Source organism: Hylobates moloch, unplaced genomic scaffold (assembly GCF_009828535.3).
Source record: "Hylobates moloch isolate HMO894 unplaced genomic scaffold, HMol_V3 SCAFFOLD_20, whole genome shotgun sequence".
Classification (NCBI taxonomy): Eukaryota; Metazoa; Chordata; class Mammalia; order Primates; family Hylobatidae; genus Hylobates; species Hylobates moloch.
This window is the reverse complement of record NW_026652295.1, coordinates 51,467,717-51,481,593: the sequence shown is the minus strand read 5'-3', so window position 1 is coordinate 51,481,593 and position 13,877 is coordinate 51,467,717. Positions and strand designations below refer to the sequence as shown.

At 39.0% G+C, this 13,877-nt stretch overlaps 1 protein-coding gene across 3 annotated transcripts in view; it reads right to left on the bottom strand.

Moving 5' to 3' along the window:
- The window catches only part of LRRC1 (leucine rich repeat containing 1), a 128,841-nt gene that overhangs the window by 33,795 nt on the left and 81,169 nt on the right, over window positions 1–13,877 (bottom strand). For all 3 annotated transcript variants that reach the window (XR_004245691.2, XR_004245692.2, XM_032140741.2), the window contains exons 3-4: window positions 10,786–10,864; window positions 6,876–6,965 (exon numbers count right to left, since the gene is read on the bottom strand). Coding sequence is in view for 1 of the 3 variants with exons in the window: in XM_032140741.2 (XP_031996632.1) it covers window positions 6,876–6,965; window positions 10,786–10,864 (169 nt within the window). In the remaining 2 variants the exon portion in view is untranslated. The remainder of the gene's footprint in view (window positions 1–6,875; window positions 6,966–10,785; window positions 10,865–13,877) is intronic.

The following is a 13,877-nucleotide window of genomic DNA, read 5'->3' as shown; positions in this document are numbered from 1 at the left end:
AGGTATAACATCATCCTTCAGCAGTACCCAGCTTCAAATTTGCCTAAGGTCCATTCTTTTTACTGAGATGCAATTCACAAACTATGAAATTCACCTTTGAAAGTATACAGTTCAGTGGTCTTTAATATATTTATTCAGAAGGTCTAGAAACATCACCACTAGCTAATCCAGAAAATTTTCATCATACCGAAAAGAAAATTCATACTCATTAGAAGTCATTCCTCCACCCCACAACCCCCAACAACCAATAATTTAATTTCTATCTGCATGGATTTGACTATAGCATGCATTTTGTAAAAAGTGAGTCATAAAATGTGTGATTGTTTTTGTCTGGCTTCTTTTACTTAACATGTTTTCAAAGCTCATCCAGGAATACTATTTCATTGTATACATATGCCACATTTTGTTTATCCACTTACCCACTGATGAAAATTTCAGTTGTTTCTATCTTTTCATTATAAATAATGCCAGTTAACAACCCTCCTAGGTTTTCAGTTCTTTTGAGTATACATAGCTAGGAATGGAATTGCTGGGTCACATGGTACTATGTTCAATTTTAAGGAGGACATGCCCAAACTGTTTTACAAAGGGGCTAAACCATTTTACACTCCCACCAACAACATATGAGGGTTTCAATTTCTCTACATCCTCAACAACACGTTAGCATTTACCTTTTTAATTATAATCATCCTAGAGGGTATAAAGTAGCATCTCATTGTGGTTTTGACTTGCATTTTCCTGGTGACTAATGCTGTTAAACATCTCTTCATATGCTTATTGGTTATTTGTATATCTTCTCTGAAGAAACGCCTATTCGAATCCTTTGCCCATTTTTAATTGGGTTGGTTCTTTTATTACGGAGTTGTAAAAGTTCTAAATATATTCTGGTAACTAGACTCTGATAAGATATATGATTTGCAAACATTTTCTCCCATTCTGTGGGTTGTCTTTTCACTTTCTTGAAAGTATTCTTTGATGCACACAAGTTTTAAATTTTGATGCAGTCCAATTTATCCATTTTTTCTTTTGTTACACAGACTTTGTTGTCATAGCTAGGAAACCACTGCTTAATCCAATGTCACAAAGATTTACCCCTGTTTTCTTACAGGGCTTTTACAGTTTTAGCTCTTATATTCAGATCTCTGATTTTGATTTAGTTTTTGTGTCTGGCGTGAGGTAGGAATATAACTTCATTCTTTTGTATGTTCATAGCCAGTTTTCCCAACAGCATTTGTTAAAAAGACTATTCTTTCTCCACTGAATTGTTTTGATATCTTTGTCAAAATCAATTAACGATATATGTAAGGATTCTGATGGGGCTTAAGATGAGTCTGTAGATCGACTTGTCGAGTACTGCTATCTTAACAATATTAAGTATCAGCCTATGAACACACATTATCTTACCACTTATTTAGTCTTCTTTAAATCTTTCAATGATGTTTTATACTTTGCATGTACATGTCCTACATTTCTTCTGTTAAATTTATCCTAAGTATTTTATACTTTTTCGTGTTTTGTAAATAGAATTGTTTAATGCTGATATATAAAAATATAACTGATTTTTGTCTTGTAATCTTGTATCCTGCCATCTTCCTGAATTAATTTATTAGCTCTAATAATTTTTGCAGATTCCTTAGGATTCTTTCTATATAAGATCATGTCATCTGAAGAGTAACTCATTTTTAAAAAGTAAAACACAAAGTGTGTGGCTTGAGTAGAAACTGATATAACTGATCCCAAGAAAAATATTTTCAATATTAAAATGTTCTTTTGAAAGACAAATTCATTCACACATTGTACCAACATTTCAAAACTCCTTAAAGCAAAAATTATCCTTCCTGGCCTTACCAGTGGAATCTTCTAAGTGTTTTTAATGATAGTAAAGCAAAAAGCCATTGTTCACTAGGCACTGTTTTTAAGGGCATATCTAAAATATCAATTTTTTTTTATTCAGATAGTTTTCTGAAATCCTGTCCAAGACTCGGAACTCGACTCAGTAAGACCCCACTGCATGCTCTCCCATGCCAACCGGCATCTGCAGTGACATACAAAGTCATTCACTTAATTATACTCCAACTTTTTTCTAAAGGGGATTTAAATAAATCTTTAAAAATTGCAAATATGCAAAAAGGTTCATGAAACAACGTTAGGGCCATGAAAGAGGGGAGACAGTAATGTGTTCATTATGAGAAGCACGCAGTAAAGAAAATGCAGTATCTTCAAGGAAGAAACTAAGTTCAAATGCCAGCTCTACCACCCACCAGCAATGCACACCTGGGCAGATCACTTATCTCCACTTCACAGAGGAAGCTAATAAAGCTCAGGATGGGTAAAGCTAGCCTCAGGAGGAAGGGTGTCATGAGACAGTGTATGCACCTCAAAGAGTCCCTACCCCACCGAGACTGTCAGCATCACCTCTCCCTTCATCGCACAGAAAAGAACACAGCTGCTCTCACTGGTTATCAGAATTAGCTTTAAGCTTACTGGCAACAAAGGCAGGAAAATAAATGTTAGAAATGTTATTAAAAAGGAAGAGGCTTAACAGTTCTTTTGGTAAAGCATTTGTTTCTTTAAAAATAATTTATTGTCTCCCTAATATTACATCAGAGATAGTAAGCAATATTAATAGACAATAATTATGTTTCCTTGGAAGGTTTTAGAGCAACAGAAGCTGTTTTTTTTAATAGTTGCTTCTTTTAAACAACTTTTTCTAGAAATTGAGTACAACTGCATTAGGCCAAAAAAGTGACAATGCAGGAACAGGCTAAAGTGGTCCCAGCACAAATCTTCCAGAACCTGAACTTGACTGCCTGTGATGTGATGTTGGAAGCAAGTGGAATAAAGGAGGCACTACTCTGTACCTTGTCACATGTATTTGTTTAGTATGTGAGAACAATGCCAGGGTAGGTACAGACACAAAGAGAACTGGACAACCAAGGTCCCTGTAGTATCAGGGTACAAGCTGATCCCAGTACATACACCAGTTATATACATAAAATTAAACAATGAGCAACTACACTTCTGTGTAAAGACAAAGGACTAAAGTACTTATTGTGTGGGGAGTATGACCTGCAAGTCTGGGATCTATTTCACCTGTCAATCACTGGGGAAGGCATGATGAAAGATGTAAAATTTCAATCATTAAATGAAACACCCTAGTGAGTTAGGAAAGAGACAAGGCAGGTAAAAAATTTTAACATTCACCTGAACTGGAATAAGCGGGGTGGAAAATGAATGAATGAATACAAATTACCGTAAAATAAAAATTAACAAAGTGTATGAAAGTCATACAAATGCACAAAAATAAATGATGCAGTACAAAAATAATCAGCGAGCCTACCCTATTCATGATTGCCTTTGAACTGCACCATAGGAAGTGCTCCTTAAAATTTTTGCTTTACAAGCATTTATTCCTTGATTTAACCCACCACCATTATAACTGCCATCCCTCACTGGTTCTCCAAATATTAGGTAAATAATTATATCTGTATTTATTAACCTTTCTTAAATGTATGTATAGCTCATATTTATGTCAATGTTTAATATTAGAACTGCTTTGGGTTTTTGCTTGGAAGTTTCATGATGTTTTTCTGATCAGAAATATGCCACAGTAACTTAACTCTTGTTTATATCAATTAACCTATGGTAAACTCGGCTTCATTATACTTTGTTTCACTTGATGTCGCAGTTTTCAAGAACCTATGGATGTTTATGTGAGGACTCACTGTAAATAATTGGGAATATTTAAGAATGAAATAAAAATATGCATTCTTTCCACTTATATGTAAAATTTTTTTCAAACAGCTACTAGGTTATTAGGACTTAAACACTTATTAAGATGTTTGGACCTACTTAATGAACTGTTAGATATTTCCAGGAGTATTAAAAGAAAGTTACTGAGCCCATAAGGGCCCCAGGAACCAACTGTCCTAGGGCAATGGCAGAGTAGAGTAGTAAAAAAACACAGGACTGGGACCTGGAGAGCCGTAGTCCAGTTTTAGCCCGTCATCAACTCCTAAAAACTTCTTCAAATTAACTGACCATAGGCAAACCAAACACATGATGGGAGAGATGTGTCCAGGTGCCCCCAGGTTCAAGGCATTGCAAGTCTGCTCACTCTATATAAAGACTTTTGCCCTCCCCTCTTAGTCTGAGTACCCCTGACCATCCTGAAGAGGCCCAAGTCCTTGAGACATCCGTAGCTTTCCCAGTTAATGCCAACTACTGTGCTAGGTGCCAAGAGGAGAAATGAAGTCCTGTCTTCACTGAAGCTTGCAAGGCCAATGCTAATGTGGTTTACCCATCTGACCACACAAGCAGAGGTAATTTATGTAAAGATTCCACATCAGACTCCACAAAGATAACAGTAAGAATCAAGCATTCAAATGGCCATTCCATGTTCTTTCAAATTTTGTGGAATATTAAACAGGTATGTCTTCTATGCAAAACAATTCCATCTCCAAGAAGTTGTACTGGTTTCTAAATATTGGTTAACTAAATGTTTTAAATGCTCTAAAGAAACTATTTGGGAATCCTTTCAGAAACGAATGAAGCCTTCCCACGAGGAAAGCTTGCAAGTTTCAAATAATTTGCTTTAAATGTAGTGCACTTATGCATATATGAGGTTTCCTCAACAATTCACTGTTTCAAGTGCCTTTTCCACAAGGTCTTGGACACCAGGTATGCCCAATCTTCTCCAAGGAAGAATTTGTTCTTTGATTTTTTCTTTCTGATATGTGAGAACAGACCATTACTTGAGCATGCATGAGGAAGAAATCATAGTTTCTTGCTATGGTAACAAAATTACTAACAACAAAGAATAGAAAACTCTCTCTTTTTCATTTAATTTCACAAAGTGACATAATAAGAATCAGTTAACTTCAAGATCAAAGTGGCATTTTATTCAGTAAACAATCAGTATCCACAATGCTATAATAGTAACGGAAGCTGATTAAGTCTACAAACAAAACAAAAAAATCTTGAACATTGACAAAAACAGGTAGATATTAACAGAAAATATATAATAATGAACATTGTAAAAAATGTACTCTAAAATAATACTTTCCATTAAAATAGTACAGAGGGACACTCTGGTTTAATAACATATTTTATCTCAAAGCATTAAGACTTTTTAAAAAGACACAAAATGGGAAAAAAGGAGAGGGGTAGGAATCAGAGGCTAGAAAGGAGAACCATCTAGGCAGCTGCAGACCAAGAATGAATGGAAGGGAGGGTAACAAGGGAATTAAACTCCAGACATCCTGAGGAGCAAGAGGAGGACAGTGTCAGTTTGGGTGTTTAAACGGCTACTATATTTAAGAATTTTTTGTGTCGGGGGGGCAAAGCGGGGATGGGGTCTCGCTCTGTCACCCAGGCTGGAATTCAGCGGCACAATCACGGCTCACTGCAACCTCAACCTTCTGGGCTCAAGTGATCCTTCCTCCTCAATCTTCCAAGTAACTGGGACTACAGGCTTGGGCCACCAGGCCCAGCTAACTTTTTTTTGTTTTTGTAGAGATGAGTTACCGTCATGTTGCCCAGGCTGGTCTTGAACTCCTGGGCTCAAGGATTCCTCCCACCTCAGCCTCCCAAAAGGCTGGGATTACAGGTGTGAGTCACCATGCCCAGCACAAGAATTGTTACATTATAAATATCTGACACTTGATACAGCAAAAGTGAATTGTACATGCATGAAATTCACAATAGAACACCACTGTTTTCTCTGCAACTGATACCATAAACCTAGAGTGTATTGAGGGCTTCCTGTCTTCTTCTCCTCCTGAGAGTTTAAGGGCAGAATTTTTAATTAGCAAGTCTAATGGCATAAAGATAAAACATCAGTGTGCATTTCAGAAAGACACCAACTTGCTGGCTGAACAGGTGTCAGCTAGTTGTCTTCTGCCTGAAGAGGATGGAAAGGAGAGGGAAAAGCTGTCTGCAAATATTCTTATAAACCTCTGGAAAGAGAACTTTTGCAAAACAGACATGTCAGACTGTGCTCAACTGCTTATTGCAGTTCTCAAAGAGCAAGTCTCTGTTTTGTCTTAGAACTTACGCAGGACAGGTACAAACAAGGAAAATCACTTATGATGCTAGGGAACACTGGTCTACCAGGTTAGGGCAGACAAGTCAGACTTTTATTTTTAAGTGGTTAAGCATGAGCTACTGCATCAACCTGATTTAACCTACTGCATGTCCTGGAAAAGTGAAAAAAGTCTGCAAAGATAATTCAACTAGTTCGTCTGTGGGAATGTATAACAGAACATTTATTCACCAGCATACATTGTCTTCAATGGATTCTATTTCTTGCCATGACTAGGTTCTCCACAACCTCTAAGCCAGCAACATGGAACGTGCCCATATCATTCCTTTCCTCTCCCAGCTCCACTCCCACTCTCCAAATACACCATTCTCATTCCCTATTCTTGGATCCACAGTTCACAAATACTGTCAGACATAGCTGTTCTTTAGGGGCACATACTTCTCGTTTTTAATGGAGTTGTTGTTGGCTCTCCAGCGTGGTTTAAAATTACTGAGTGGTTGTTTCCACCAGTATTTACTGACCACCTACATGACACATAGTACTTGGCTTAAATTAACTACTTTGCCATATATCAGTTTAAAGAGCACTTCCAAACAATTTAGGGTTTTTACTAGTAACAAGTAGCAGCACCCTTTTAAACCAATAAAATTTAGGGACAATTAGATGCAAAAACATAGGAGGCTGGCTATAATCTTTCTTGAAGGTCACATTAAAGAAGGAGTAAATGGCTTTCTGAGTAGACAAATAGGAGCTTTAAAAGGGAAGGAGGCTAGAGCTGATGATATAAACCCCCTTTCACCCTGATCCACCCAAACTTCACAAAAAAACTTACTTGCCAATATTTTCAGGTAGAGACTGCAGTGAGATGTCATTTACAGAAAGACATGTTAAATTCTGTAATTCAGGAAAGCTTTCTGGCAACCTAAAATGAAACAAAGAAACAAACAAAATCCTGTAAATTAAAAAAGAAAAGTTCATGTATAGTGTATACCAAGCATAAATATAATGATTTACTCTATGTGCTAACTGAAATAACCTCCTAAAAATAACATTATATATGGCATGTTTGCCTTGTCTTCCTATATATAAGATGCTTGTAAGGAAAAAACAAAGACTTCATATACATAAAAGATGTACAGGGGCATGATAAACACATTGTTATGGTGATCTAGAAATAATTAAAGTAGAAAGATATGCAAGCTCTAAGAATAAAGGCAAAAAAATGTTGAGACTACTGAATACTCTATGAAAGAAAATGATGAATTATTGCTGCAGCTAAAAGTGCCTAAGAGTAAAAATACTTTATTGATTAGCAGAAACTAAAGAGAAAATTTCATCAGCCCGTGAGATTATAATAAAACACGGGACAGCTACTGCATAATTTTTCTTCCTGTAGTTTATAATACCCAGGGGAAAGCTACAGAATACTTATTGATCCGCTGACAGACAATTGCTACTTTCCTTTTTTTTTGAGACGGAGTCTCACTCTGTCACCCAGGCTGGAGGGCAGTGCCACAATCTCGGCTCACTGCAACCTCTGCCTCCCGGGTTCAAGCGAGTCTCCTGCCTTAGCTTCCTGAGTAGCTGGGACTACAGGCACGTGCCACCACGCCCGCCTAATTTTTGTATTTTTAAGTAGAGACAAAGTTTCACCATGTTGGTCAGGCTGGTCTCAAACTCCTGACCTAGTAGTGATCCACCCGCCTGGGCCTTCCAAAGTGCTGGGATTACAGGTGTGAACCACCGCGACAACTGCTACTTTCTTAACATTTTTCTTTTAGTTCTATTTAAGTTGCCAACCACCTGAAATAATTTTATGTTTTACTATGTTCTACACAAAGGGATATTTTTTATATGTCCCTTAAACTGTACAGAATAACAAGGCTTTAAAATAAAATCATTATTTAAAATTTACAAAGAAAGTTTAGTTTCAATATTTCTATGGTTTCCATATTTAGGGAGGGAAGGAAAACCTAACTAAAGGCAAAGGATCTCATTGCATCTAAAATGCTGAAGGTTATTAAACATAAATCTGCTAATAAAGACAACAGAACATTTAAGTATCACTTTTTTTCAGTGGGGGAGAGATTTCTGGCTTTAGTGATGGTCTCTAGATTAGAATCTTCCATTTTTATCTTTCTAGGTTCCTTTAAAAAAAGGCCTACATAACATTATGTTTGATATTTAATATAGGTTAATTCCAAACTTCAAAACCAAATCCAGACCCACAAGATTAGGGTATTAACTGGAATATTTATAATCACTGGAATTTGTTCTGAGGAACAGGTAACAGAGGTAAGATTTTTACTTATAATTCAAAAGATGCAACTTATCTGTTCTGCCTGAGTTTTTAACCAGAAAGTATATATCATTTTATAATTTAAAAACTAGCTAAGATATTCTTAAACATAAGAAAAATATAGTTTTAAACAACTGATTTAAATAGGTGCTTTTTTACTGGCTGTTAATCTAAGAGCTAAACTAGATGTGATGATGAAGTACAGACCCAAGGTTAGGAGAAATGAACTGCAGTCCGACCTTCCCATTCATTAGCTGTATGATCTTGAAAGGTAATTTGACCTACATGTGCCTCAGTTTCTTTAGCCATAAAATAAGCAAGCCAAACTAAATCATTTTTAAGGTCCCTTCAACTCACAGATATCAACTTAATTCTTAAAAAACAGCACACCTGCCAAATTAAAATGGCTTTACTTTAAGAACCTGCCAAATAGAAAGCCAGAATTAAAACAAACAAAACAGTAAAGCCTCACACAAGCTAGGTGTGTTCCAGTTGAGAGAGCACTGAAGTAATAGTAAAGTCAAATGTCAGCAGACATTAGAAAAGGAAAATCAAAGAAATAGAAAAAAAGAATACGCAACTGAATGGTTAAAAAAACCCAACAGCAACATAATGAGTATTTCCCAGCTTGCCAAATCCTGTAGGCTGCCTTAAGCTTAGCCCAGTTCAACAAACATTTATTGAGCACTTACTCCACTCCAGGAATGACAGTAGCGTTGAAGACACAATAATAAATAATAGAGGAATTCAAGTAACTTCCTTAGGTTAGTCAAGAAGTCTTGGTCAGAGAAATAACTTAAGAGTAAATTTCAAGTGTTATGAAAAAAGTACACAGAGAGCATTACGGGAGCCCAGAGGAGGGGCCTGAAGGTAGTAATTGGGAAAGCCTTCCGGAAAACATGCGATGCTCAAACTGCATCTTAAGGAAGGTGAAAAGGTTGGAACTGTCAAGAAGACAGAGGCATGAAATGAGCTAACTAGAAGCACTTTATATTATAGCAGAGACTGATGTCCAGCACAGGCAACTGAGGTCAATGAAGATGGAGGGACACACCAAGGTCAGATGGAGGAGAAAGAAGAGGCTCACATAGCACATGGAGGAGCTCTGACTTTATCTTATAGAGATGGGAGCTATAGAAAGGTTTTAAGAAAAGAGACAGTTGAATGGAAGATGGTGGGGAAAGAGGATAAGATTGGAGGGACAGTGATAAGTAAGAAAGCTAATAGGGTATAGCTTACTAGATTACTATTTTTCAGTAATAAATGTTACATGTAACTTAATCACTACAATTCAAAGAAGGACAAACAGAAATAGTTTTAAAAAGAAAACATTTATTTATTGGCAATAAGAAGGTATTGGAAAAAAAAAAACTAGTGCATTCTCCAGCACTCCATACCCAAGAAGTCCCAAGCAATTTTGAAGTGGGTGAGATGACTCAGAAATTTTAGTTTAATCTTACTTTTCCTAGATCAAAAGAAAAAAGACAGAAAAGAAGGGAAGAGTGCATTTCTTCCGAGATTCCTCTCAGATTCTTGAGAAATCTTATAAATGGACCCACCTGGCCCAAAGAGACATCTAAAACAGATGCCCAAGGGCTATTTCTGCATTGCACATGGGCACAATTCAGTTATCCTAGTAACAAGATGCCTGAAAGCCCATGGTGAGTGGACTCACGACTAAGCCAGAAGCCATAAGGAACAGCTCACAGCAATGCCACTCAGCCATGCCTCGGCAACAGACTGTGTCATACCAGGAAGGGTAAAGCTGGAATAAGTAGTAAAACTGACACAGTGGCTTTATTTGCAGGGGGAAAAAAAAAAAAAGAAATCCTCACAGCTATTGCTAAGGAAATAGTGATGTTGATAGGGGTTTTTTGTTTTTTTGTTTTTTAATGCAGAGCTAGAGGAAAGTTGAGACAAAAAGATAGCATGGCCGGGCAAGGTGGCTCCGGCCTGTAATCCCAGCACTTTGGAAGGCTGAGGCGGGTGGATCACGAGGTCAGGAGATAGAGATCATCCTGGCCAATATGGTGAAACCCTGTCTCTACTAAAAATACAAAAATTAGCCAGGCATGGTGGCAGGTGCCTGTAGTCCCAGCTAGTCAGGAGGCTGAGGCAGGAGAATCACTTGAACATGGGAGGTGGCGGTTGCACTACAACTCCTCACATTGCTTCAGAAATGCACTCCTCATCCTGTTTTGTACACTTTGCTGTGCTGCACCTTATCCCTACAACATCCTTTGAGGTTTCTATCAAAAGAATAGTATGCCTTTCATTGTACAGGGCTATTTATAAAGAAATATCTGTGAAAGTCAACCATTCTTGATAAAGACAGTGATCCATCTAGGTACCTCCAAGATGGTTAACCTGACTGTGTTCTTTGCTTGGCTCTCAAAAAAGATATCCTTACTACTATAGATAGAAAAGTAAGCAGAAAGCTTACCTAGTCAGTGGGTTTCCGCTGAAGTCAGCTATCTGCAGTGCTTTACAGAATGAAATGCTTTCTGGAATTTCAGGAATCTCTGTAGGAGTAGAGAAAATGTCTATAATTTGCCATCATTATTAACAGTTTTCATCATTCTCAAGATGGATCACACTCACAAGAGAATATCTGGAAATTCCTACCTCCATTCAAACATGACCTAGACTTATAAAGTATTTTAATGCATTTATATTTGCTTTCCTAATACAAGATATATTCTCAACAGAAGCACATTAAAGAAAAATATTAAAAACATCAAATCTCTGACAAAATTATAGCTATAGGAGGAATAAGTTCTAGTGTTCTATGGCAGGGGTCCCCAATCCCTGAGCTACGAACCAGTACCTGTGAGGAACCGGGATGCACAGCAGGAGGTGAGCGGCGGGCAGGTGAGCGAAGCTTCATCCGTATTTATAGCCACTCCCCATCACTTGCATTACTGCCTGAGCTCCACCTCCTGTCAGATCAGCGCCCACATTAGATTCTCATAAGAGCATGAGCCGTATCGTCAACTGCCCATGCGAGCATCTAGGTTGTGTGCTCCTTATGAGAACTTAATGCCTGATGATCTGTTTCCCATCACCCCCAGATGGGACTGTCCAGTTGCAGGAAAACAAGCTCAGGGCTCCCATTGAATCTACCGTATGGTGAGTTGTATAATTATTTCATTATATATTACAATGTAATAATAATAGAAATAAAGTGCACAGCAAATGTAATGAGCTTGATTTGTCCCAGAACCATTCCCAACACTGGTCTGTGGAAAAACTGCTCATATGATTTGGTTGTGTCCCCACCCAAATCTCATCTTGAATTCCCATGTGTTGTGGGAGGGACCTGGTAGGAGGTAATTGAATCATGGGGGCAGGTCTTTCTCGTGCTGTTCTCATGATAGTAAGTTTCACTAGATCTGATGGTTATTATAAGGGGGAGTTTTCCTGCACAAGCTCTCTTTGCCTGCCGTCATCCACATAAGATGTGACTTGCTCCTCCTTGCCTTCCACCGTGATTGTGAGGCCTCCCTAGCCACGTGGAACTGGAAGTCCATTAAACCTCTTTCTTTTGTAAATTGCCCAGTCTCAGGTATGTCTTTATCAGCAGCATGAAAACAGACTAATAGAGTAAACTGGCACCAGTAGAGTGGGGTGCTGCTGAAAAGATACCCAAAAATGTGGAAGCAACTTTGGAACCGGTTCACAGACGGAGGCTGGAGCAGTCTGGAGGGCTCAGAAGACAGGAAAACATGGGAAAGTTTGGAACTTCCTAGAGATTTGTTGAATGGCTTTGACCAAAAGCCTGATAGTGATATGGACAATAAAGTCCAGGCTGAGGAGGGAGATGAGGAACTTGTTGGGAACTGGAGCAAAGGTGACTTGTTATGTTTTAGCAAAGAGACTGGCAGCATTTTGCCCCTGCCCTAGAGATTTGTGGAACTTTGAACTTGAGAGAGATGATTTAGGTATCCGGTGGAAGAAATTTCTAAGCAGCAAAACATTCAAGAGGTGACTTGGGTGTTGTTAAAGGCATTCAGTTTATAAGAGAAGCAGAGCATAAAATTTGGGAAATTTACAGGCTGACAATGTGATAGAAAAAAAAAAACATTTTCTGAGAAGAAATTCAAGCTGGCTGAAGAAACCTGCATAAGTAACGAGACGCTTAATGTTAATCCCCAAGACAATGACAAAAATGTCTCCAGTGCATGTCAAAGGTCTTCATGGCAGCCCCTCCTATCACAGACCCAGAGGCCTAGAAGAAAATTGTTTCCTGGGCCCAGTCCAGGGTCCTCATGCTGTGTGCAGTCTAGGGACCTGGTGCCCTGCATCCCAGCCACTCCAGCTCTGACTAAAAGGGGCCAAAGTATAGCTTAGGCTGTTGCTTCAGAGGGTGGAAGCCTCAAACCTTGGCAGCTTCCACATAGTGTTGAGCCTGCGGGTGCACAGAAGTCAAGAATTGAGGTTTGAGAACCTCTGCCTAGATTTCAGAAGACGTATGGAAATGCCTGGATGCCCAGGCAGAAGTTTGCTGCAGGGGCAGGGCCCTCATGGGAAACCTCTGCTAGGGCAGTGCAGAAGGGAAATGTGGGGTTGGAGCCCCCACACAGAGTCCCTACTGGCGCAGTGCCTAGTGGAGCTGCAAGAAGACGGCCGTCATTCTCCAGACCCCAGAATGGTAGATCCACCAACAGCTTGCACCGTGCACCTGGAAAAGCCACCAGACAGTCAAGGCCAGCCTGTAAAAGCAGCCAGGTAAGGGGCTATACCCTGCAAAGCCACAGGGGCAGAGCTGTCCAAGACCATGGGAACATACCTCTTGCATCAGCATGACCTGGATGTGAGACATGGAGTCAAAGGAGATCATTTTGGAGCTTTAAGATTTGACTGCCCTGCTGGATTTCGGACTTGTATGGGGCCTGTAGCTCCTTTGTTTTGGCCAATGTCTCCCATTTGGAATGGCTGTATTTATTCAAGGCCTGTACCGCCATTGTATCTAGGAAGTAACTAACTTGCTTTTGATTTTACAGGCTCATAGATGGAAGGCACTTGCCTTGTCTTGGATGAGATTTGGACTGTGGACTTTGAGTTAATGCTGAAATGAGTTAAGAGTTTGGGGGACTGTTGGGAAGGCATGATTGGTTTTGAAATGTGAGGACATGAGATTTGGGAGGGGCCAGGGGCAGAATGATATGGTTTGGCTGTGTCCCCACCCAAATCTCATCTTGAATTCCCATGTGTTGTGGGAGGGACCCAGTAGGAGGTAACTGAATCATGGAGGCAGGTCTTTCTGAGCTGTTCTCATGATAGTGAGTAAGTCTCACAAGATCTGATAGTTATTATAAGGGAGAGTTTCCCTGCACAAGCTCTCTTTGCCTGCCACCATCCACATAACATATGACTTGCTCCCCCTTGTCTTCCACCATGATTGTGAGGCCTCCCTAGTCAGACGGAACTGTGAGTCAAATTAAACCCCTTTCTGTCTTAAATTACCCAGTCTCGGATATGTCTTTATCAGCAGTGTGAAAATGGACTAATACAACTGTCTTCCACAAAACCGGT